The sequence below is a fragment of the Lissotriton vulgaris genome, chromosome 10 (assembly GCF_964263255.1).
Source record: "Lissotriton vulgaris chromosome 10, aLisVul1.2, whole genome shotgun sequence".
Lineage (NCBI taxonomy): Eukaryota > Metazoa > Chordata > Amphibia > Caudata > Salamandridae > Lissotriton > Lissotriton vulgaris.
This window is the reverse complement of record NC_141698.1, coordinates 548,905,546-548,931,422: the sequence shown is the minus strand read 5'-3', so window position 1 is coordinate 548,931,422 and position 25,877 is coordinate 548,905,546. Positions and strand designations below refer to the sequence as shown.

Below are 25,877 nucleotides of genomic sequence, written 5' to 3'. Positions count from 1 at the left end.
TTATTAACCAGTTCTCGAAAGTGGTGGCTCCCATAACCAGACTGCTGAAAAAAGACCAAAAGTTTGGGTGGGATGAGAAAGCCCAGGAGGCATTTGTAACTCTAAAGGAAGCGTTTGTCACTGCTCCAATATTGACGCATCCCAATTCCGATGTCCCGTTTATAGTCGAGGCAGACGCTTCAGAGGTTGCTATCGGAGCCATTCTTTCACAAAGAAATGAAACCACAGGACAATTACATCCCGTGGCTTTTATGTCACGTAAACTCACGGGGGCAGAACTGAACTACTGCATTGCAGAAAAGGAACTCTTGGCTATCAAGAATGCATTCACAGAATGGAGACATTTCCTTATGGGGGCCAAGCACGTGGTAACGGTCTATACAGATCACCGTAATCTGCAGTTTATGTCAGCGGCTAGACATTTAACCCCTAGACAACTGAGGTGGATGCTTTTCTTTTCAGAGTTTCACTTCATTATTACCTTCAGGCCTGGAGCGGACAATAGAAAGGCGGATGCCTTGTCCCGTCAATCATCCACAAAGTCATCTGAGGCCAGGGTGGAAACCCCTATAGTGGACCCTGTCAAGGTGGTCTGTGGTATCCAACCTGATGCCTTTTTGCAGGGCATAAGATATGGGATAAGGACAGACCCCTGGAAGAGATGGTTACAGACACATCCTGAATGGCACCTACAACATGGCTTTCCGATTAACCAAGGGCGCTTGTTGATTCCCACTGAATCCTTGCGGAAACAAATGTTCTCTTGGTGTCACAATTCTCCCAGTGCTGGACACGTTGGAGGAGATAAGACTTTGGATCTAATTCAACGTAGATGTTGGTGGCCAACGATCAGAAACGATGTAAGGAAATGGGTGACTGAGTGTGATGTTTGTGCCCGTGCCAAGTCAGATCATCGTCGTCCTGCAGGGCTTCTGCAGCCAATGCCTACCCCTTCTACGCCGTGGGAGCGTATTTCATTGGACTTTGTGGTGGGTCTACCCAGAGATCAGGGTTGTACAACTGTGTTGGTAGTCATTGACTATTTGACTAAGATGGGGCATTTCATTGCTTGTCCTCAGGTGCCTACGGCTGGTCAATTGGCACAGCTTCTCATGATTCATATTGTGCGTCTACATGGCTTACCAAATGTCATAGTGTCAGATAGGGGCTCTCAATTTACCGCAAGGTTTTGGAAGGCATGGTGCTCCTCCCTTCATATTGAGACGGCTCTGTCCACGAGCTTCCATCCTCAGACTGTTGGACAGACGGAGCGTCTCAATCAGACATTGAAACAATTTTTGCGATGCTATGTGTCTCAAGGTCAGAATAACTGGGTGGAGCACCTTGGGCTTGCGGAGGTGGCATACAACAATGCGACACATTCTGCCACAAGAGTGTCACCTTTCTTTAGTACTTATGGTCATCATCCCCGGTTTCTTCCTTTTGTACAGCCTTACACTGAGGAGACGGTGCCTGAAGCCGCCAGGAGGGTTTCTCATCTCAAGATGGTATTGGAGCGTGTACAGGACTCCCTAAAAGCATCCAAGGTGGCATATAAGAATACGGCTGACAAAAGATGTCGTCCAGGACCTTTATATCAGGTGGGGGATTGGGTGTGGTTGTCCACCCGGAACATCAGGTTCAGGCGCTACAGCGTGTTTAACCCTCGCTTCATTGGCCCGTTCCGTGTAGTGCAACGCATCAATCAGGTGGCGGTGAAGCTGCTGTTACCAAGACATCTGCGTATACATCCCGTTTTTCATGTGTCCCTGCTCAAGCCGGCAGCTGCGGTGGTGCGGCGCCTCCCTCCCCCGCTACTGGCACCTGAAGGCCTGGAGTACGAGGTGGAGGGGATTCTGGACTCGAGGTGGCGGGGACGTGGCCTTAGGTATCTGGTGGCTTGGAAAGGTTACGGTCCCGAAGAGAACTCGTGGGAGCCTGCATCTGGTGTTCATGCTCCTCGCCTGGTGGCGGCGTATCATCGCCGATTTCCTGAGTGCCCCGGTCCCCTTCGGCGCTCTAGGTGAGGGGGGATGTACTGTCAGAGTCTGTCGCGGCTCGCGGTAAAAGACGGATAGAGAATGGGTACAAAACTACATGTCCCAGAATTCTCAGCGGTTGGAAGGCGGGGTATAAATCAGACATCCCCTGCTACAGACGGTGTCGGATATTTTGGTTCGTTACTCACGGCGTTCCTGTCGACCTTGCGGTTTGGTGTTTTCCTGAGTTCCTGTTTACCCTGCAGTATAGTCCAAGTTTGTTGCGAGTATTCCATCTTCGTTGATTCATTTCTGTCCTCCGTTGGAGAGCCTTGTCTCCGGCTGTTGCGGAGGACGGTCTTTCTTGTTGCGCGTTCTCTGTTCCCGTGTCTCCGTTGGCGAGCCTCCTTGCCTCGGCTCATGCGGATGACACGCTTTGCTTAACTCCGAGGAAAAAGGGGTTTCTTCTGATTCCGTTTCCTCCGTTGGCGAGCCTTTTTGCTACGGCTATTGCGGAGGAAACAGTTGTTTGTTTTGCATTATTTACCGAATTAAATCCTCTGTTGGAAAGCCTTCTTGCACCGGCTATTGCAGAGGATTTGCATTATTAGGTCCCAGGTTGGGACGAAGAGTTTTTCCTGCACCTGAAAACACCTTTATTCAGGTAACCTTGTTCTCCTTTCATTTTGGGTGACGTAACCCTTGTTTAGTTTATGGGAGATACTGTGTACATAAGCTGCAACATTTAGAACCCTGGCTACTTATCTTCAGGACTCTGAGGGAAAGAAATCAGGGTATGTAAATTCCTACTTTATTAGGGTAGTTCTGCCATTACATGAGTCTTAAGGGCTGTCTCAATAGTGAGTTTTGTGTTTACAGGGAAAAACAGACACAGGCTGAATTTACATGTTCTCAGTGGAAGAGAAGTATCTCCTGAGTTAGTGTGTCTACATTCCTGTTACAGGTATAACCAGCATATCCTGTTAGCCATAGTACTTAGCAGACATTCCATAGAGTTGATACCAATCATTATTTCTTTTGTCTTCTGTCTTCACAGATCTCCCTCCCAGCAGTCCCCTTCCTTTCCTCCCTGTTTTTTGCCCTCACCTGATCCTTCTTTAGCCCACGGCTATAATAGCATTCGGGGCTTGGATAGATCTGGAGGTGGCCTACTTATACCTCAAGCTGATCCTGAAGACGGAGAGGATAACATCGGGGGAAACTTATTGCTCAGAAGAAAGTGCCCTCACACACCCAGATGGGCGTCATGCTTTATCATCGGGCAGCTCCTCGTTGGGCCGGCACTGCAATGATCCATCTACTTATGTATACTTCCAAGGAGCTTGTACGTTGGACCTAAAAGCGCTCCTAGTCCCTCTCATTGTTCTTACATTTATGTCCATCATGAGGGCTTGAACTAAATACGAGCAGAGAGCGCAAGCACCGGCTCATTCTCCCATCAACGTTTGTTTGCATGTGTGGTACACATAGGAAAAACAAGTTCTCTGAGCATGTCCTACTCTATGTCAATGCATACCCTCATTTGTGCATGCCAGTGGTGACGTGTATGGGCTGATAGCGGAAGTGCAGGAACCATTTTCGGACAGACCCAGGAACCCCATGCTACGGCGACAGCCCTCGCCTAGGAAGATGTAGAGGCTGCCCCACATCAAATTTCAGACATCGGGAATTACTATGTCTTATGTCCAGAATTATTAGATGACATACCACAACCACATACAAGCGCCTTATCTTTATAATCATCTACTGGAACAACTATCTGCTATCAACCTGTGGATCTTGTCACATAAGGCACTTTTGCAGCACAGAATTGGTTCTACTAGCAGCAGTTAGAGGGAGTACCCACTGTCGCTTTCTAACATATGTCCAATCAATGTGTATCCATGTGAATCCAAAACAGAAAAAGAAAAAACATTGCAACGCCCCGTTCCTTTTAACTTATGTATAGATCATGTATATATGTTAGTCTGTTATTTCTTGTTTTTCCTTGGCCCTGAGGAAGGTGATTCCATCACCGAAACGTACGTCGGCCGTACATCCATAAAAATCTGGATATAGATTGGTCAACGACACACAGACCAATGATTAACTGGCAGAACTGTTAAATCTAGGTTCCAACTGTAAACTACCAAGTACACCTTCAGGTTATTGTCCTATTGTGCTTAGTTTTGTTTCTATGTTGTTAGGTATTTTTTAAACTACTGTGGAGGTATGACTGGTATGTGAGAGTGTATGTATGTTAGCAATATACTAGATTGTTAGGGGCACTTCCTTATTCTCATTTTCTTAATTTGCACTTTAATTATATAAACTGTATAATGAATGTTGATGAACTTTTGTCAATGATGCTATGCGACAAAATGAAATGTACAGATGCACAAATATCTATAAACTAAAATATACGAAAAAAATAAATAAAAATATGTTTTGATAATATTCTGAAGTTTTGGCTTCCCTCTTTAGCATCCTTCTAATGTGAATGTTTTTAGGATATATTCCTTGTAAAAGCAATATAGGTCCTTCTAGAGGTACCCTTTATGCCTAGTTAATAAGAACTGTGGCCAAAAAAAAAGGCAAAAACTGCGTGCTAATTAAGGAACTCTGTGCTCAATTTGAAGTCTGCTTACTGAAACGGAAGTGCGCAAAAAGTCGTAACTTCCAATATAGCTCCTGGCACTGTTGTTGTTGACAGATTCCCTGAAAATAAACGAATGAGGGTCGATTAGCCGTGTCAGTGAAACTAAAAGCAACACACCATAGAATGGGATGTCGGGGAGGCTTACTGCCAACACTATTGTGTTGTCAAACGACTCCTGGGAACCTTCAAAGAGCCTAATCCAGAGGAGCTGAAAGAATATATATATATATATGTCACAAAAGTAATTTGTGAAAACCTCAGTTCTCAACACCTGTTATACTTCTGAATACATATCGGACGAAAAGTCCGTAAACAGACCTGCCACCGTCAGCGTCCTCTCCCTGGTTCCAACATACGACGCGAGTCCGCCCATCTGGTCACGTGGTGCGGAACTCGCCAATTTTTTAAGAAAAAGGGGAACAAAAACAAAAAACGGACTCCGTGCTATAGAGGAGACTAAACAAACGTAAGTTTACCCAACTAATCTCGTGGTGCGAAACTTAAGATAAAAGAGAAAGAAAAGCGAGCAGTGAGCTCTGGAGGGGAACGCTGTACAAAACAGCTGTCGTGCCAAATCACACTTTAGATGAAAAAATGTTTCAGAGGATCGTAGAGATAAATTACAAAAGTCCCGAGAATGTATAACATCCTACCAAAAGATAAAAAAATAATAAATAATAAGTGTTTATGAGCCAGTCGACAGACATGCATGAAAACTGTTACTGAGCCCAAAGGATCAAACTCTTCAAATAGTGACCAAGCAGGTGTTTGCTGGCAGGTGCAGCTGTCAGTATCTGATGGGTGGGCTGTTTGGCCAGTCCAAGCGTATCATCGCCTTGAAGGGGGTCACGTCCACTGGAAATCCGGAACTGCTGCAATCACAGCCGTCGTGCTGCTTGGTGCCTCATTGCTCCTCCCCTCATGTTCCTTCGGGCATCTCACGTCCTGCAGGGGACACAGAGAGAGTGGGCAGGGGCGGCCTTAGGCATGTGCAAGTTGTGCACCTGCACAAGGCCACCAAACCCCAGGGGCCACCACGCCAATATATATCCTTATTATAATAATCCTCCGAGGTTGAATACATATTTGCGTGGCGAGCCCCAGCAGGGATTTGGCGGCCTCCGGCTCTGTTCCACTTCCAAACACCCTGACCCCCCCTCTTCACTGGCCTCCACGCTCCGTCCCGCTCAGACCCCCTCTTCAGGGGCCCCCTACCGATGCTCCCTGCCCAGGGCCGCCATGAGCCTAGAGACACCCCTGGAGTGGGTCATGGAGCCTCTGTCCCCTGAAGAGGAGAACGCTGCCACAGCTGGGACAGTAAGTCTCCTTTTTCCACTGCCTTACCCCACCCCCCATTGCATAAAACCAACCCCACCATTGATGGGGCGTCCATCCGGGGTTGCCTTGGGGCTGTGTTTGACTGGTTTAGTCGCAACAGCCTCAAGTGCAACTCCGATAAGTCCCCGCCGACCCTAGATGGAAAGAATGGTGGCCTACCGCCATGTTCCCTCCTTGCCAGCGATTCAGGTGCTGCTAAAAATCTGGGGATCCAGATTGAGAACAGCCTCTCTTTCAGGGCCCAGGTGTCTGGTCTGGCCGGCAAGTGTTTTACGATCCTGAAGATGCTGAGGAAGTTTCTGCTGCTCTTATCCTTAGAGCATAGAAAGATCACGGTACAGGCCCTGATAGGCTCTCGCCTGGATTACTCCAACGTACTGTACCTAGGCCTTCCGGACTTCCTCCTTGCGCGTCTCCAGGTCTTGAAACGCGTCGGAATGTTGTTTGGGAGAAATAAACCACCATTTTAAAAATACTACGACCGGCTGGTCCAGTTTTCAAACGTTTATAAGTTATTGAGTTACTTATATTCTTTCCCCCCAAGCTTAGTTTCTCTCATTAATTGTTTGTAAAAACTGTTGTTTGTGACAAAACTATTATCATTTTTTTGTAATGCTTGAAGTCAAAATGTTTTCTAATGTGTAAATAATGTTTGTCTTTAATGTATGTACAAAGTTTATTTAGCCTTGTAAATATTTGAATTTATTGTCTTTTTTCTGTTATGATTTTTTTGAAAATATGAAAAAGATATAAAATAATGGACACAAAGTAAAGTTGTCTAGGGAAGCGACAATAAATCGGTTTCTTACCCTTAAAAAACATGTATTGAGTAATTGTGGTGTGGGCACTGTGTGTTGATTGCTCTTATCCTTAGAGCATAGAAAGATCACGGTACAGGCCCTGATAGGCTCTCGCCTGGATTACTCCAACGTACTGTACCTAGGCCTTCCAGACTTCCTCCTTGCGCGTCTCCAGGTAGTGCAAAACTCTGCGGCCCGGGCAATCTTTGGCCTCACTAGGAGAGCTAGGGCCAGTGAACTACTCAGAACCCTTCACTGGTTGCCCATTAAGAAGCGGATCACTTTTAAAGCCCTGACCATTGCCTTTAAAGCCCTTCATGGTACAGGTGCCTGTTATCTTCGGAAACGGATCAGCTTCTATCTGCCTTTTAGATCCCTGCGTTCCTCCATCCAGGCCATTGCGGTCACCCCGGTGATCCGACATGCACACTGTGAGGGGCGTTCCTTCAAACATCTTGCCTCCCGGCTTTGGAACGCTCTTCCTCTGTCACTCAGATCCAACACCAATCTGCTGGCATTCAGGAAGGATCGGAAGACCCTGCTTTTCACACAATAACGCATTCCATTCTGTGCTATGCAATCTCTCTCTCGTTCTACCCTCCACTCTGGGTCCGTGAGGTTCTTTCAGCGCCGGGACACTCTTCGGAGTAGCCGTGCGCTATAAAAGTACCCCTTTTAACATAACATAACATAACAAAAGCAGTTTACCTTCTGACACCAAAGACTGACGTGGGTGGGGGAGCATGCTGAGAGGGGCAATCCCCACTGGTAACCTAGGCCTGCCTCTTCAGCTTCTCTCTGGATCTACCTGCTGGGCGCAGCGCTAGCACTTCAGCCACAACACACAGTCTTCACACCTTTGCAGTCCCCAGTGAGGCGGTTTTTTATGTTTAAATACAGTCACTAATTCTTGATGCACTGCAAGAGCACTTCCTCACCAGGCATATATGGAGCTTATTCTAGAAGTGTTTTTTTTCTGGGCCGACATATTTTCGGATTTATATCCATGTTTAAGTTTACTTTATGAACTTTTGTTTTTAGTGATCCAGTACGTATCTTTAGCAGACACAACCATTGTTCTATGTACAATAAGATACCCAGCTTCTAGGGGCTACAGGGTTACCCCTTGGTTGTTTAACCCCTCCACTGCTGGTAACGGAACCGCTCCATCACCAGCCGCGGTCGCTCTGTGCTGATGACGAAGCGGTTCCGTCACTGCCCCCTCGGCACGCCCGCACGGCGCGGATTCCGTCTGCGCTGAGCGTTCCATTGAGCAGGCGGGGCCGTGACGGAACCGCTCCGTCATGAGCACAGCGAGACCGTGGCTGGTGACGGAGCGGTTCCGTCACCAGGCCCCCCGCTCCCTTAGCGCTGCGGCGGAATAGCCGCCGCAGCGAAGGGTTAATGTCTGGTAAGGCTTAGGGTGGCCAACTGGCATGGGTACAAATTCAGGACGGTGAGTGTAAAAATTCAGGACAAGGGGTCAAAATTCAGGACAAAAATTCAATACAGGAGGTCAAAATTCAGGACAAAAATTCGGGACAACAGGTATGCTTTCCAGACACATCAGTGGATGTCATGCAATAGTGTATACATAAATAGGCAAGGAACATAAGTACAAGTCACTTCTCCTGCCCTGTCACTTTCTCCTGCCCGGTCACTTCTCCTACTCCGTCACTGCTCCTTTGTCATTTCAGCTGCCCGTTCACTGCTTCTGCCCGTTCACTGCTCCTACCCGTTCACTGCTCCTACCCGTTTACCGCTCCTGCTCATGCCTAATCACTGCTCCAGCCCTGTCACTTCTCCTGCCCCATTACTTCTCCTGCCCAGTCACCGCTCCTGCCCACTGCTCCTGCCCTTTCACTGCTCATGTCCAGTCAGTACTCCTGCTTGATCACTGCTCCTGCATCGTCACTTCCCCTGCCCCTCACTTCTCCGGCCCCTCACTTCTCCTGCCCAGTCACTTCTGCTGCCCTGTCACTTCTCCTTCCCCGTCACTTCTCCTTCCCCGTTCACCGCTCCTGTCAGTTCACCGCTCCTGTCAGTTCACTGCTCCTGCCAGGTCACTGCTTCTGGTCATGACTAGTCACTTCTCCTGCCCCGTCACCACTCCTGCCCGTCACTGCTCCTGCTCATGCCTAAACAACTCTCCTGCATGGCCACCTCTCCTGCCCCATCACCTCTCCATCCCTGTCGCCTCTTCTTCCCTCTCACCTCTCCTTCCCTCTCGCCTCTCCTTCCCTGTCATTTCTCCTGCCCTGTCCCTTCTCCTGTCCTGTCCCTTCTCCTGTCCTGTCCCTTCTCCTGCCCTGTCACTTCTCCTGCCCCGTCACTTCTCCTGCCCCGTCACTTCTCCTGCCCTATCACTTCTCCTGCCCAGTCACTTCTCCTGCCCAGTCACTTCTCCTTCCCAGTCACTTCTCCTGCCCAGTCACTTCTCCTGCCCAGTCACTTCTTCTGCCCGGTTCATTGCTCCTGCCCCGTTCACTGCTCCAGCCCCGTTCACTGCTCCTGTCCTTTCACCGCACCCGCCCGGTTACTGCTCCTGCCTAATCACCGCTCCTGCTCGGTCACTTCTCGTGCTTCGTCACTTCTACTGCCTCTTGCTTCATCACTTCTCCTGCCCCATCATTTCTCCTGCCCCATCATTTCTCCTGCCCCGTCACCTCTCCTGCCCCGTCACCTCTCCTGCCCCGTCAATTTCTCCTGCCCCGTCACCTCTCCTTTCCTGTTGCCTCTCCTGTATCGTCACTGCTCCTGCCCCGTCCCTTTTCCTGCCCAATCACTTTTCCTGCCCTGTCACTTTTTCTGCCACGTCACCGCTCCTGCCCGTTCACTGCTCTTGCCCGTTCACTGCTCCTGTCTGTTCACTGCTCCTGTTCGGTCAGCACTCCTGCTCATGCACTATCACTTCTACTGTCCCATCACTTCTCCTATCCCATCACTTCACCTGCCCTGTTCACGGCTCCTATCCATTCACTGCTCCTACACGGTTACCACTTCTGCTCATGCCTAATCACCGCTCCTGCCTGTCACTTCTCCTGCCCGGTCACTTCTCCTGCCGGTCACCTCTCTTGCCCTATCACCTCTCCTTTCCTGTCACCTCTCCTGTCCCGTCACTGCTCCTGCTCTGTCACCTCTCCTGCCCTGTCACTTCTCCTGCCCGGTCACCTCTCCAGCCCAGTCACCTTTCCTTTACTGTCGCCTCTTCTTTCCCGTCACTGCTCCTGCCCTGTTCACTCTGTGTACAACAATGACAAATTACACAAGGGTGCAAGTTCCCCAGAGTACTCTGGGGAAAGCTCCTCTGTAATCACTAACTACGATCTCACTGGCACATGATATGCTAAAGGCAGACTGCGGGCGCATTGTCATTCTAAAGGTGATAATCAGCCTCAGTCAGAATGACAATGGGCCTGCCCACAGTCTGTGAGAGCTCAGGGAAGGGCTTCTGCAACCTCTGGAGTTCAACAGAGAAGTGCGAGCCGCCCCAGAGAACTTTTAATTTCTTGGTGCTCCTCGCAGGGAACGCTGTAATTAATGTCCAAAATTACAGACAAAAGGCGTTCGTAAACGGAATGATTACGGATAATGGACATCGCACCAAAATGACGGACGGTCCGTTAAATTTACGGACAGTTGGTCACCCTAGTAAGACTGGCAGGACAAAGAGAGCTGGGAAAACATACGCAGGACAGTGCGTGCGGAGGTTGCTGCATGTCGGGATGCCGCTTGCCGGGGGGCCAGGACAGAAAGGCCTGATAGCTTGTTCCTCTCCGAGCATGCAAGTCGCCTCACAGGACCCTAGCGATCGGCTTGCCGTCTGCACGTATGTGCATCTGCTCATCCTGAAGCAGGACCCTGTTTACCAGTTAGCATAAAAGAACATACTGGGCGCACATCTTCCTTAAAGCCAGTATAACAGAAGGTATATATAATAACTAAGATGTAACAAAATACTTACCATTCTGAAAGCAAAGAACATTTATGCAACTCTAGTGCAAGAATATATTGGGAGCATGTCTTTCCGAGTAGTCAATATAAAAGAAAGATTTAGCACAAGTCCACACTCGGCCATCACCAAGGTATGCTGTGGGCAAGATATGTAAACGCAACTACACTCAACACCCACCCTGGTATTTCATATCCCAGAACAGTAAATGCATCTACACTCATTTCAAATCAGTATGTTTAATATAGGAACAGCAAATACAACTACAGTTAATCCATACCAGAACACTTTATGTACCAGAACAACAACTTCAGTGTATGCTTACCCCACATCAAGCTATCTTCAGTGGCAAAATATAAATGGAAACTCAACCTGCACCAGGTTATTGTTTATTCCAAAACAACAAATGGAATTCACAGTAATAGTTCATAATGCACGCCAGCAATAGAACCGATGGAGATTATCCAAGCTGTAGTGAAGGGAAAAGAACAATAGTTACTTACCTGTAATCTGTGGTTCTCCAGTATTGGTGTCTTTCATAGATTCACATGCCTGAATCATTCCCCGTCGTCGGAGTGGGAGTCCCACGGTATATAAAATAGCAATAAAATGCCATAAATATGCAGTAAATACCCATAGAGTAAACCAGGAAGTAAAGTAGCCCAGCTACAGTAGGAAAAAAACTTCCACATCTATGACTATCATAGTCATTTTGTATAGTCCAAACTACAGCCAATCAGGCGCCAGCACCCACCAGAATGTTCTCCCCAGAGGCTCAGGCTCTCAGATTTTCTCGCAAGGAGTGAAGGTAACCCAAATAGCCTAAAAAGCCTCTGAGGGGAGGTGGGCGGGTTGCATGTGAATCTATGAAAGACACCAATACTGGAGAACCACAGATTACAGGTAAGTAACTATTGTTCTTCTCCAGTATTAGGGGTGTCTTTCATAGATTCACATGCCTGAATCAGAGTAGCTAGCAGTAAATCCTTGTCAGGCAGATAAGCATGTTTGACAGCTTGCCAGTGAATAGTATGTAACACAGTATAATTGAAAATACACATCTTGTTAACGTATAGTAAAATACAGTTCTGCAAGCAAATTTAACAAACATGGTATAAAAGAGCCTGACAGCTAAAAGGAGGTGGGAAACAGAGGCTCACCTTATTTGAAAAGGTTCCGCAGGACTGCTCGACCCACAGACGTATCTGCTTCGCTGGCTGTCTCCAGACAGTAGTGCTTGGTGAACGTATGGCGGCTAGCCCAAGTAGCCGCTCTGCAAATTTGCTGAATTGGGACTCCAGCAAATAAAGCCGTTGATGAAGCCATCGCTCTTGTGGAATGCGCTCTAGGAACTGTCTGCAGCGGTCGTCCCGCTTGCGTATGGCAAAAGGCAATGGCAGACGAAATCCATCTTGCAATTGTCTGTTTAGAGACTGCCTGCCCCTTACGAATAGTCCCGTAAGTGATGAACAGCTGATTGGAAGAGCGCAAGGAGGATGTTCTCTGTAGATAGAATTTAAGACATCTCTTGACATCCAAGGTATGTAATGCTTTTTCTGCTTGTGATTGCGGATTAGGAAAATATGTTTTCAGAATTATAGGCTCATTGAGGTGGAATTCTAAGGGTACCTTGGGAATGTATTTTGGATTAGTGCGGAGCACTACAGAGTCGCTTGTAAATTGCAGAAAAGGCTGTTGGATTGTAAAGGCCTGGAGGTCACTGACTCTTCTGGCGGATGTCAACGCCAGTAACAATGCCACCTTCCAAGAGAGATATTTGAGGTCAGCCTTGTGAATGGGTTCAAAAGGATGGCGCATAAGTTGTGCCAAGACTACATTGAGATGCCACATCGGTGGAGGTCGGCGTATTGGAGGAAACATCCTAAAGAGTCCCTTGAAGAATTGTTGTACAACCCTAGTCGAGTACAAGGAAGTAGAACCGTCTTGCCGATATCTGGATATCGCTGCCAGGAACACCTTTAAAGTTGCGTGAGATAGACCTAATTTTGCTAAATGTAGGAAGAACGGTAGAATCTCTTCCGGTGTTGCTGAAAACGGGTGAAGCCCATTTGCATGACACCAAATGCAGAAACGTTTCCATTTCAGACTGTAAGTCCTTATTGTGGACGGTGCCCTCGCCCTGGCCAATACCTCTTTGCATTCTTCTGGGATGTTCAAGTGGGCGAACTCCCGGTATTCAGGTGCCAGGCTGCTAATTTCAGAGATGCTGGATCTGGGTGACAGACCTGACCGTCCTGCATACTGAGTAGATTCGGGACTGGATCTAATTGAATTGGTTTGCAGTCCGATAGCAGAAGGAGTTCCGTGAACCAATATTGGCGCGGCCATCTGGGTGCAATTAGGATTAGTCTGCACGGTTCCTTCTTGGCTTTCCGTAGAACTCTGGGTACAAGAGGGATTGGAGGAAATGCATACGCATAACTTAGGGACCAGTTCAGAGAAAACGCATTCCCTTGAGAGTCCTTTTGGGGATGCCAGCTTGCGAAGAGCTTGCATTTGCTGTTGGTCTTTGTAGCGAATAGATCTATGTTTGGGCGACCCCATAGTCGAAAGATGCGCTCCACCGTCTGTTGGTGAAGCTCCCACTCGTGAGTGGAGACCTTCGTTCTGCTGAGCGAGTCTGCCAAGACATTCTCTATCCCTGGAACGTGTACCGCTTGAAGATGTACATCGTGTTCCAAAGCCCACGTCCACAACTCCTGGGCTTCCTGGGAGAGGAGGAGAGATCGAGTTCCCCCTTGCTTGTTGACATAGTGCATGCTTGTTGTGTTGTCGGTCTTTATCAACACATTGGAGCCTTGAATGACTGCATGAAACGCCTTGAGCGCCAGAAAAATGGCTCTGAGCTCCAAGCGGTTTATGTGCCAACGCTGTTGCAGGGCAGTCCACTTGCCACTGATAGTGAGGCCTTGAAGGTGCGCTCCCCAACCCTCGAGAGAGGCATCTGTCGTGATGGTGAGGTTTGGTGGGTCTTGGAGAAACGCACACCCCTCTTGAAGATGTCGCTTCTGCATCCACCATCTGAAAGATTCTTGCATTGTCGGAGTGATCCTGATCATATCCTCGAACGTTCCTGAGACCTGCAGCCACTGCTGGGTCAGTTCTTCCTGTAGAGGCCTCATTCTGAGGCGACAGTTCGGTAACAATGGGATGCAAGAAGAGGCCATCCCCAGAAAGGATTTGAATATCCGAACAGAAACTGACTTTTTTGACAACAGTTTTTGTGCCATGTCCCTTATCCTGAGTTGTCTTTCTTCCGAGACAAAGGCTCGAAGTTCCTGAGTGTCCAAAGTTGCTCCCAAGAAGGTTTGTCTTTGTGACGGTTGCAGCTTGGACTTTTCGTGGTTGATGGAGAGGCCCAGGGACTTGAACAGGTGTAGACTTAGTTGCAGATGCGAATGAACGACTGCTCGAGAACTGGCCTTTATAAGGCAGTCGTCTAAGTATGGGAATATTTGGATTCCCTGTAGGCGGAGATGCGCCGCCACTGGAGCCAGAACCTTGGTGAAAACTCTTGGCGCCGACCGTAGTCCAAAAGGTAGAACTTTGAATTGGTAGTCCCTGCCAGCCACCCTGAAGCGCAGGAACTTTCTGTGACGTGGTAGAATTGGGATATGGAAATATGCATCTTGGAGATCTAAAGTGACCATGTGATCCCCTGCTGCCAAAAGATGCAATATTTCCTGGAGCGATAACATCCTGAATGTCAATTTCCTCAGGTATTTGTTCAGAGCGCGAAGATCTAGAATCGGGCGCCACTCTCCATTCTTCTTCTTTATCAGAAAGAATCTGGAGTAAAACCCCATTCCTTTCATCTTGTGAGGCACGCTCTCTATCGCTCCCTTCTGCATCATTATTCTGACTTGAGCAAATAATTCCTTCAGGTGAGCTGGGGGGGGTCCTTTTGGAGCAACGTTTGGGGGAAAACTCTCGAATTCTAGGGCATGACCCTTGGATACTATGTCCAGGACCCATTTGTCTGAAGTTATTGACTGCCAACTTGAGTAAAATTTGGATATTCGCCCTCCAATTTTTTCTTTTGAATAGGGCGGCGGTGGCGGCAGGTGAAAAATTTCATTGTCTTTTATCCTTTCCTCGGTAACTTGATCTACCCCTGTTTTGGGGATAGGAAGGCTTTCTTTGGTTGAAGGACTGATAGCGTTGAGTCTGGTACCTTTGGTTATTCTGCCTGTAAGAGGATTGCTGGCCATATCCACCTCTGGTAGAGGACGCTCCCCGTCCTCTCGCACCTCGAAAGGGCGGCTTTCGGAACTGAAGAGACACTAAGGATTTCGCAGTTTCAGAATCCTTCTTTATAGTTTGCAAGGCTTCTTCTACCTGAGGTCCAAACAGATATTCACCATCATATGGTAGATCTAGTACCTTATGTTGAACTTCTTGTCTAAAAGAAGTAGATCGCAGCCACCCCTGCCGGCGAAGAACTGCTGCTCCTGCCAGCTGTCGAAAGCCTGTTGAGGCCACATCCACAGCTGAATCGATAATCTCCTCCGAGATTCTTTGGCCTTCATGAAGAATCTTGAGCGCCTCAGTCTTTGAATTTTCAGGTATAAGATCAAGATATGGTGCGATATCAGACCACATTTGCCGGTCATATCTTCCTAATATGGCCAATGAATTTGCCGCTCTAACTGTCGTAGCCGCCATAGTAGAGACACGTTTTCCAATAGAATCCAAGCGTTTGCCATCCCTGTCAGGAGGGGCCGTTAGCTGGGACGAAGGATTTCTAGCTCTCTTCTGTGCCGCTTGAATTATTACAGAGTCCAGTTTAGGCTGTCCTATAAGGCACGCTGGAGATTTGTCTGGAGCTCTGTACTTCTTCTCCAAACGTGGTAGGACTGGAGGAATGGATGCTGGTGTCGCCATGACCTTAATCCCCTCCTGCCAGATGAAATCAATGATGGGAATCGACTTAACCTGTCGCTTTGGTTGGTCTTTAAAGTCATAAAGAAAACAATCTTGCTCCTTATGCTCCATATCGATATGAAAACGTTTAGTGGCGCGTTCCATTAAGAGATGGAAGCCAACCACATCCACTGGTGGAGAAATCGAAACTGCTTGGCGCGGAGGGGAGGAGCCAAGATGGCGACCGGAGCGGACGTGTAGGCTCTCGGCTCCGCCAGCTCTTGTCTCCCGCACCTTCATCCTGCTTGCTATCCTTGGCCATTTCGTCAGCGGGATGTGCGTTATGGTATGCTGACTTCGCCAGCGTTACTCCGGAGCCTCTGACTGCCCGGCAACCGCAGTAATCCCGGAATCGACTTTGCTGACCTGGACCCCGGCTTGTACCTTCGTGTCCCGCCGGCCCCTGAGCACCGTGACGGCCGGGCTGCTTGTACGCCACTGCAGTGGGGACAGCGCCACCGTCGTCTGCAGTTGAAGATCCCATTTGCGGGCCGGCGGCCCGGCGGAATTTCATTCGCTCCACAGCCCGAGTGCGTGGCTAGGTTGGGGGCGAGGCGGACCTCCTTACTGGATGTTGGTTCCGTGCTGCCTCGACTCCATTGTCGCTCCTGTTTTAGGGTTGGCGATCCCCCCTCCTCTCCTGTCAGCCGGACTATACACAGAGGTCGCTCTGGCTCCGCGTGGAACAGTGAGCCGAGAAGTGTCCCCGGAGTTGATGGGGGCTTAAATTGTCGATCGGTGCAACTTCGTGGACCCCCACTCCTGGCTCCGTTGTTCTTTTGCCTACAAGATGGCGACGCCTCTCTGCCTGCTCCGTGAGGACGACGGCTTGCCCCCGCATTGGAACTACGATTCCACGTCCCGGCAGGAAACCAGCCCCCGCTCGCCCTTCCCTGCCCTGAAACTGCAAGACCCACAGCCGGTGTGGTCAAACGGGGATGTTTTGGCGGCACTGGGTGAGTTAAAAGCGGCGCGGAGACGTGGCTATTGTGAGCTGGGCGAGAAGCTTGATGCCCTCATGGCTGACCGGGAGTGGGAGCAGAGAGTCCTTTCATCGCGGAGCCTGAAATCGCACCCGCAGCTGGCTGATTGGGATACAAGCTATCCGGGGATCCCTGACAATATTGCCACTGTATCCACCGCTACCTGTTGTTCTTCGATACCAGTTGAGAGATGGGTTAGTGATACTTTGTTTCCCTCCGACATTGAACCTGCCTTCCTGCCTCGTTCAGCATTACCGCTGTCGGACTCAGCAACTGCTCGGCCTGAACCTTCCCTACGTGCCTTATCCCCGGGGCCTCCCATCTCCCGGTGGTGGAACTTTTATTATTTGGCTGGGTTGATGAGACTCTCAACGTGCTTCGGTGACTTTCCTGGAGACCGACGACGTTCATTTTGTGACTGTGTCCCTTCCCCTCCCCCACTTCGGCCATCTTGTCTCTTTGTCCCCGATGGGTTGGACTTTCCGTGTGAGGGGGGGAGGGGAGCTCGTCCACGTTCGGGCCAGGGCTAGGCGGTTTCCACTTTTGTGAGGGTTTGCCGGCGGGCGGGAACTAGTTTGGAATTGTCTCTACCGGTTTGCTCTTTGCACACACTTAGCACTGCCGTTTTAACATGCTGGTCCTATTCTGTTGTTGATGGTTGGGATAGTGGATGCCTTCGCGACCGGGGTTCTCGATAGTTTGTGGTAGTGGCGTCTCGTGCCCTCCAATCGACAAGGGGGGACCCAGGCTTGCCTACATCCTGTAAATGTTGATTGCGATGTGTGTGCTGTTTTCTCCCCTTTATGGATAAAAAGTACGGGGTCAGGCTGTTGCTCTTTTGTGGTTGGGAGAGCGGTTCCGTGCGGTATGGAGGGTCCGGGGGTACATTCTTCCGATTCCCACCTGAGTCTATGTTTTTTCGCATTTATTGCTGTGTATGTAATATGGTAATTGGGTGGGATTCGGACCTGTAATATTGTTCAGTCATACATGTTGTGATGCCTTTTCCCCACTGCTTTCGTATTATTGTCTCTCTCAGAGTTGTATTATATTGTGTGGGGATGGCGCCTTTGGTTGGGGGCTGGGAATGTTCGGAAGTGCTCCTCCTCCCGCTTTATTTGTATTTTGTGAGAGTTGTAGACTAGGGTGGCCTTTTCTCACTCTCTATATATAAGAGTCAGTTTTTCTTCTTTTTCTTCTATTTTCTTTTCTTCTCTTTCTTATCTTGGACTGCATTTCGGGTTCGTTACTGGGCGACAGGCACATTGTCGGGGGGGGTAGGCCGTAGCCTCCGCGTTGGTGCAGGGTGGGGGGGTAGATTTTATTTTTCCTTTTAGTTCTATGGGCCTTTTTTTTTCAACTTTCTGCGCTTTCTTTTCCTATTTTCTGTTCTGGGTCTGCGATAGGGGCTAGTAGGGAGTGGGTGGCGCGGGGGGTGGCGCAGGCATGATTTCAGCTGTTCGGTTTGTTTTTCTATTGTATTGTCACTCTGACGAGAAGTTCAACCCAAATGTTGCTATTATTTCTGCTGCCTACTCATGTTGGGGAATTATTGTACGGATCCAGCTCTCCTTGCATCTATTCTTCATTGATTTTTTGGATCGGAAAAAACTTTAAAATTTAACCTTCAGCGCTCCTTCTCCTAGACGGCATGCCTTTACCAGTGTAACCGTTGATATGTGATGCTATGCCACCTGATGCCGCTAGGGGACCGTATTGCTAGCACTGGTGCTCAATGTCATGTGGCCGGCCGGATGGTTGTAGGACCGTATTTGTATCCTTCATGTGCACAATAAAGGTTTTCAAAAAATTTAAAAAAAAAAAAAGAAACTGCTTGGCGCGAAGGGGAAGGTGTGTGCTCTTGATATTCATCCCACTCCGACTCATCTTGAACCTCACCTTCCTCCCTTTGTTCCTCCTCCTCCGAAGACAAAGGTTCGGCTCCTTCCACATGTACCTGTGAAGCAGGCGATGCAGGAAGTACTGGTTGCGAAGTTGGTGTCGGCACCTCAGTAGTAGGAGTAGTTGGTTCTGAGCCCGCTGGCTCTGAAGGTGGGAACCTCCTATAGTAATCGTCCAACATGTATTGGAGATTGGACAGTAAAGCCATAGGCACTTGAGTGAGTGGTATGGAATCCACCTGGGATGGCATCTGCACTTCTGGATGATCTTCCTCCTGTTCATCCTCCTTCAACTGAATATTCAATTCAGAAGGACTTGTAGCCACTGCAAACCTCTGATCTGTCTCCTCCTCACTATCCGAGTCCAAAAGACGGTCAGGAACTTGCGTCGTCGGTCTTGGTGTTACGAAAACTGTAGACGGAGACCATACTTGCAACGCGGTACAGGATGAAAGCTGCGGCGTCGACGGTGCGTTCTCCAATTCAGTGGCCGATATTGTAGGTGCCGTTGAAATTGCCGTCGACTGGATGGACTTCGTCGACGGTACATCCCTCGAGGACGGTACGCCCTTCGTGGACGGTACCCCTTTTACCGACGATATGCCCTTCGTCGACGGTACGTCCCTCGTCGACGGTATACCTTTCGTCGACGGTGCGCTCTTCGTCGACGGGACGCTCTTCGTCGACGGTATACCCTTCGTCGGCGGTCTCGTCTCCGTCGACGGTATGCTCTTCGTCGACGGTATGCTCTTCGTCGACGGTATGCTCTTCGTCGACGGTATGATCGTCGACGACTGGGTGGCCGTCGTCGACGGATTGGTCTTCGTCAACGGGATTTTAGTCGTCAACGTGGAGGCCTTCGTCGACGGAACGCTAGTCGTCGTCGGAATGACCTTCGTCGGCGGCAGCGCCGTCGACGATATTGTCGCTGATGGTCTTCTCGATGACGGCAAGGCTTTCAGACTCGATGTCGACGAGGAATCGCCGACGGCCGTCGTCGACGAGATAGGCCTTACCGTCACGTAAACCATAGTTGGGGAAGACGAAGCCGTCGTCATAATCATGGACGATTTAGGCGATGAGAAGGTCATCGTCGACGTGGATGACGCATCGGCGGAGGTCTTCGTCGACGAGCTGACAGAGGAAGGCGTCTGAAAAGATGAGTCCTGAGAAGAACTCTTGACAGTTTTTTGAGGCAAGTTCTTGGCGGGCTTTTTATGAGACGAACTCTCCACGTCTTTGCCTGAAGAGGCAGCCCTTGAACATGAAGGTTTGTCAGAACCTTTTGGTGGTTGATTTCTCTTAGCAACCTTAGCCTCAGAAGATGGTTGATGTTCAGACGCAGGCCTCTTCCTAGACACTGAAGTGGAACCTGAGGCAATACTGTCAACATCAGACACAGCTTTATCAGAATTCTTTAGCTTTTGTAGCCACAAAAGCAATCAACCTTCTCTGTCTCTCTGAGTCTTAGGAGGAAATTTCCTGCAGATCTTACAGTCTTTGACTAGATGATCTGGGTAGAGACAATATATACATTTCTCATGAGGATCCTCTTTAAAAAGCCGGAGCTTACCACAGGATTCGCAGGCTCTGAAAAGAGACTTCCTTGAAGACATTTCAACTGGAAAGTAGAAATAAATCCAAAGAAACTGAGCAGAGCTCAGGGAGACTCCCTTCACACGACGTGCGGTAGAAAATCTGAGAGCCTGAGCCTCTGGGGAGAACATTCTGGTGGGTGCTGGCGCCTGATTGGCTGTAGTTTGGACTATACAAAATGACTATGATAGTCATAGATGTGGAAGTTTTTTTCCTACTGTAGCTGGGCTACTTTACTTCCTGGTTTACTCTATGGGTATTTACTGCATATTTATGGCATTTTATTGCTATTTTATATACCGTGGGACTCCCACTCCGACGACGGGGAATGATTCAGGCATGTGAATCTATGAAAGACACCCCTAATACTGGAGAATCTGGGATTTTATTAAAGACAAGGAGGCAAGTATAACGTGCAGCGGCAGCTCCTCCTCAATGGCAGAGAAGCGTCGCCCCACTGTCTGGCGCAGAGCCATGAAAGGAAAAATGAAATGATGTTCCAGCATGGAGGGGCGGGCATGGGAGGGGGGAGTGTAGTGTAGTTCCTATTTTCCCTATAGGCCCTGCGCATTGGAATAACATAAACAGCAGTGTAGACGTAGAAGTGCGGTCTTCCAGGTCTCTACTGACTATGCTAAACTTAAGTGATCAGCTCCCCTGGCTCAGACAAGAAGGGATTCAGTTTTCCAACAACCGCATAAACATGACAACTTTGCTCCTTAGAATAAGAGTCAATCTCTAGAGTCGTGTGAAACAATAGACAGCTATTTCACTCAGTCAGTTGTGCAGATTACTTTCACCAGGATGCAGAGAATAGAGAGACGGGCGTTTTCAATAAAAGGTATTATTTATTGAACAGTCTTTCTTCTCATGCAAGAAAAATGAATTGCCACAATTGCAAGACTTGTTATTATAAAAAGTGCGTACAGTTAAAGGAGGATTGCGAAATAATACTGTAAAAGCATTGATATGGTTTCTTAGCCATACAATGGTTAAAATGAATAAAATATATACATTCATATATACATTTGACTAACGAACTCAACTGATGCTTCTAGATACGCCTACCCCAGTGTACCTGACCTAAGCCTAATACTTGGGAGGGAGTAAGTAAGTAGCAGTTTAAGTTAAGTTGGTTTTGCCAAGAGTTTGCTTCAAGAATTCTCTCTAAGGGTTTAGTCAACACTGTACCTCTGGAATAGAATGTTGGAGGTCTGGTATCTCCCCTCAGGACTCGATATCCGAGTCACCCGCAAGGGTAGGCTGGAAACGCCGGAGCTGGATTTTCTCGGCAGGAGAAAAGACAGCGTCTTTCTCAGCGCGTCAAGGAGGAGGAGGGGCAGCGTCCGTGGGCATCTCGCATCTGCTGGGCTCTGCAAGGGACAGCTGTTCTGCTCCTGTATTCTCTACCACCACCACTGTGTTTGCTTAACACCTTGGCTGCTAGGTGTTTTCTCCTCCTGTGCTGAGAGACTTTGATTTCCATAGTTTCATGACGAGCTCAGCTCGTCATCAGCACAGCTCAACCGTGCATCATGACGAGCTGAGCTTGTCATGAGCATGGAAAGGGTTAAGGCAACGTTGGTATTATTTATACCTGGAAGGTGCCTTGTTTGACGTAAGTTTTTGGACATAAGACGTCAAAAAAGATGTCACTAAGAACCGGTCGTTCTTACAGTGCTCATTAGAGTTCTATTACTAATCAAAACATAGCAAGCGGGGCTTTCCCAGGTTGCTGGCGTTTTATCTGTTAAAAGAACTTGGTGTGTAATCTAGGAATCTTAGATAGTGGCTTCTGCTGTGTCATATACTGTAATGAGCTGCAGAGGCGAGTTTCTGAAATATGGCTCTGATCATTTATTCCATTATAGGGGTATGGATTGATTATAGCCGTATAGGGGCATAAGGTCACAATATTGATCGGGGTCCTAGATAGATCACGACACCCACTCCACAAATTTATGTCCATCAAATTACTAAAAACTAAAGCAATAAGATGCGTGTGTAATACTTCCCACCCCAAAATACATATTGCATTTGAAATGGCGTATTTGAAATACATGAAAATATAGGTACTGTACGTCTTTAAGCATAGAAATCATTCAAAAATGACAGCATATGTAATCAGTTGAACGATTTTGCGAAAAAAAGAATTAAAACATGAAATATCTCTTTATACAGAAAAAAAGGGCGAGATTATTTCATCACATATAAATGTATTTGCTGAAAAATGTGCTAGAGGCTGAGGTGAAGTTATTATGTCTCTAGATGTACTAAAAATAGAAGGTCTGTTCTTTATGAATAGTTCTACTTTAAGCAAAGGTTTTTGTGCCAGAAAAAAGGTAAATATTTTGAAAAATGTTCAATTCCCCCCCCAAAAAAATTTCATGGTGAACGGGGGAATGGAGTTCCAAACGCTTTTTAGTAGTTTTTGTTGATCAAAACTGAAGGCCAAATTCAGAGTTTATGAGAACGCTGTGCGCCGGAATGCTTTTCCAAAAATTAATTGTTGTTGTTCAGGCGAGAACATCATATCAGACAGGCTTTTAAAGAACAGGTCTACATATTCAGGTGACAGTTCGACCAAGTTCGATAATGCTGTAACTTGGCAGGTATGAGAATGATTGCTACCATCAATGTTTGGATCAGCAATGCTCACAGAAGGCCGTACCTGGGTGATGTTGCTTTCTTGTATCGCTTCACTGCCGCCACCTAGTCATAGCACAGGAGTCTCAACGAATGCCGTCATCAGGATTGGTAGCCGCTGGGGACAACACGATGCATGAGCCGTTACAGGACTTAGCAAAGTATCGATATCCATTGGTACTGCTGATGGTAGTGCAAGACAGGTGTCTAACACGCATTCTTCTCTGCATAGCATACATCGAAGCACAGGTAAGATGCAGGTCTGCCATATAGGTCTGAATGAAAGAAACCAGGTCATGTTCAGATCTCTCAGCCTGGCCAAACCAAGGACTCTAGTTATGCGGTCCCGGTAGCTAGGATCGTTTCTTCCATCCTTGCCGGAGTCATGTCTGTGTTTTGGCTTGCCATACCGGAGCAGGAGAGTCAAAAATAAAATGCCTGCTACAAGTCCCAAAGTTAGGGGTATGCCGTCAAAAACTAAATGGACAAAATTAGGAATAATTCCTAGGATTGCTTTGAATGGTGTTAACAGTCCCGAAAAAATCGTCTTAAATACGCCTGAGATACCTACGGCATCTGACATATTTAGAATTTGGCTAAGCATTTCTGTGAAATGCACGGGGCAATTTGTTGATAAAAGGTCATGTATCTCCGAAGCTGTCCTTGCAACTTGGAGATCATACGTCTCTTTTGATGGCGTGATGGGCACTGTTGTCTGTAAAAGCACAGACTTCATTCTGCTTAAAGTATCAATTCGTATAGAAGAGACATTCAAAGGAGGCCAAATCGGCGTCTCGGAATCTTCAGGGCCGTTTGGAAACAATGCTTGCATACAGCAAGTGACCATGGAAGTTTCGCTTACGAGATATGCTTTCCCTGGCATGAAGCCACAACAGCTGTGATCCGTTATTAGAATGTAACTCCCGTTAGAGAGTTGCTTAAAGAAAGGCTCTATCTGCGTTGCAGGTGTGACATGTTGGTGGCAGGAAAGGTTGTTTGAAGTTCCTTCACAGGCCCCGTGTAAATTAATAACCTGTCACAAAAGTATACCGCTTACTGAATGTTTGCAATTTTCACCACTAAGAAACATTTTTGTTGCTGTCACTGTAGCATGAGTGTGTATATGGTAATTTCCATGCTGACTTAATGTACCCTTTACCCAATCGTTCATACTGGCCAGTAGGTATATATTCAAGGCAATTTTTAAATTGGAAAGTTGTTATCGGAATTGTGATAATCCCGTGTATTATCCATTCAATGACATGTCTTTCTGACATTGTCAATGGTAATCTCTCAAGTTTTTCGATGCTCAGGATTGTATAGTCTGCTCCTTTTTGTGCCAAGCTGATTTGTTTATCAGTCAGGTTAAAGATGGAAAACAATGACGTTGTGTTGATTAGACGCCATGGCACATAGCCTGAACGAAGGTTTTGCAGTGTCCAGCCTAGCTGTACAATAGAACGCAATTGCGACTGGCCACGCTGTAACATTAGCAAGTCATTGTCTATTATATCGATGGCAGATGATACAATACTGTCCAGTGAATATATTCTGGAGGACAGAGTCATTAACTAATTGCCCACAACAGAAAGTGATTTTTCCAAATCAATACGATCAATTTCTCGTATTTTTTCAGCTGTTTCAATTTGAGTTACTTTCCAAGCCTCGTTGTATGCCGCATATATGCTGGTCGCTATGAAGCGTTTTTGACGCTGTTTGCGTGGTCCCAGAATGAAATCGCGCAAATCAGCACCATCTTTAAGTAAAGATAAATGTTGCTTAATTTCTGCCAGTGTGGATGATTCTAGCCATTCAAGGCACAGCTTCCCTACACTGTATGTTGTTACTATCCCTGGATGTTGTCTCTGGGAGTATCTAGGGTCTGGTCTGGTCATTGTTAACCCCCGTGTTTTGTTCAGGAATCTATCTTGGCAGTTATTCGTGTCAATAGGCCAGATTAACCACTTTTTCCAATCAGGATGTGTTCTGTTTAGATGTAAAATTTTAGATACGTCTATTTCAACTTCTGTTGTTGCATTATCAGGTATTGGCTTTGGAATAGACGGTTTGTTAAGGTCTTTAATCTTAGCTAGGCCAAGACAGGTTGTTTGGTGAATTGTGTCATTTAAGAACATTATTTGTTCTGGGATCATGCAGGCTCGAAATAATGCTTCTATGCCTTGTACCTGCCAATCTTTTGTACCCCAGATGGTTTTTGTTTCAATGTTGTTTTTCCAGAAATCAAAACCAAATGTCATCATTTTTTCATAAAATGTTTCTGAATATATCAATTTAGTATTTGTCAACATGGTTTTCCTCCCTGTTTTATCCAACAGTTTATAATAAAATTTTTCTGCATTACTTGTATTAAACCCTGAGAAGTATTGGAATTTCTCAAAAAACGTTTTCGAACTGCTTTTAGGTGGAGTAGCACAATGTCTTTTCGAACTGCTTTTAGGTGGAGTAGCACAATGTTCCCATTGGTTATATTTAAAAACATTTCTAGGTTGTGCAGATTTATGTAAGTAATGGTCAGCGTAATGTGAGAAGCAGTACATCTGTTCATAATTAGACGTACCTTGTAAATAATCATGATCTGTAAATCTTGCTGACAATACTAAATCAGACATCATATTATTTATACTTTCAAAATCCCAATCATCAGAAAATGTACTTGGTTTAACAAAGTCACTTAATGAAACCTTGAACTGGTGAGGATATTTCAAGATCTCGACCGGGCCATATACTTCATAGTCAGTCTTGTCCCATACTACCCCCCCCCCCCCCCCGGGTATTGGAATGGCTGTGACATTTACTGATGATAGTCCTCTTTTCTTCACATGAGATGATTTGTGTGGTTTTAGAACTAAGTTGATGTTCTGACTTGCTGTGTCCATTGAACTGCATTTCCCTTCAATGAATTTTCCCAAACAAAGTATCATGATGAGCCAAAGCAGGAGGAAAAATAAACCTAGCCCAAACCAAAACTCTAACCTTGGAGAAATAAGGTAAGTTTCCTTGAGTTGATGAAAGAGTTCAGTTGCTTTTTCTTTAAAAGTCTTTGTTTCTGGTGTAACTT

General features: G+C 47.2%; 2 protein-coding genes across 2 annotated transcripts in view; both read right to left on the bottom strand.

The window, feature by feature from the left end:
* The window catches only part of NLRC3 (NLR family CARD domain containing 3), a 1,491,832-nt gene that overhangs the window by 1,332,246 nt on the left and 133,709 nt on the right, over positions 1 to 25,877 (bottom strand). The gene's annotated exons all lie outside the window — the stretch shown is intronic.
* Positions 12,184 to 20,528, bottom strand: LOC147688511 (uncharacterized). The gene is made up of 2 exons (XM_086941401.1): positions 18,487 to 20,528; positions 12,184 to 15,821 (listed from the first exon to the last, which is right to left on the bottom strand). Exon 2 carries the CDS (start codon positions 15,775 to 15,777, stop codon positions 14,824 to 14,826), a length of 954 nt encoding a protein of 317 aa, XP_086797527.1. The 5' UTR covers positions 15,778 to 15,821; positions 18,487 to 20,528; the 3' UTR covers positions 12,184 to 14,823.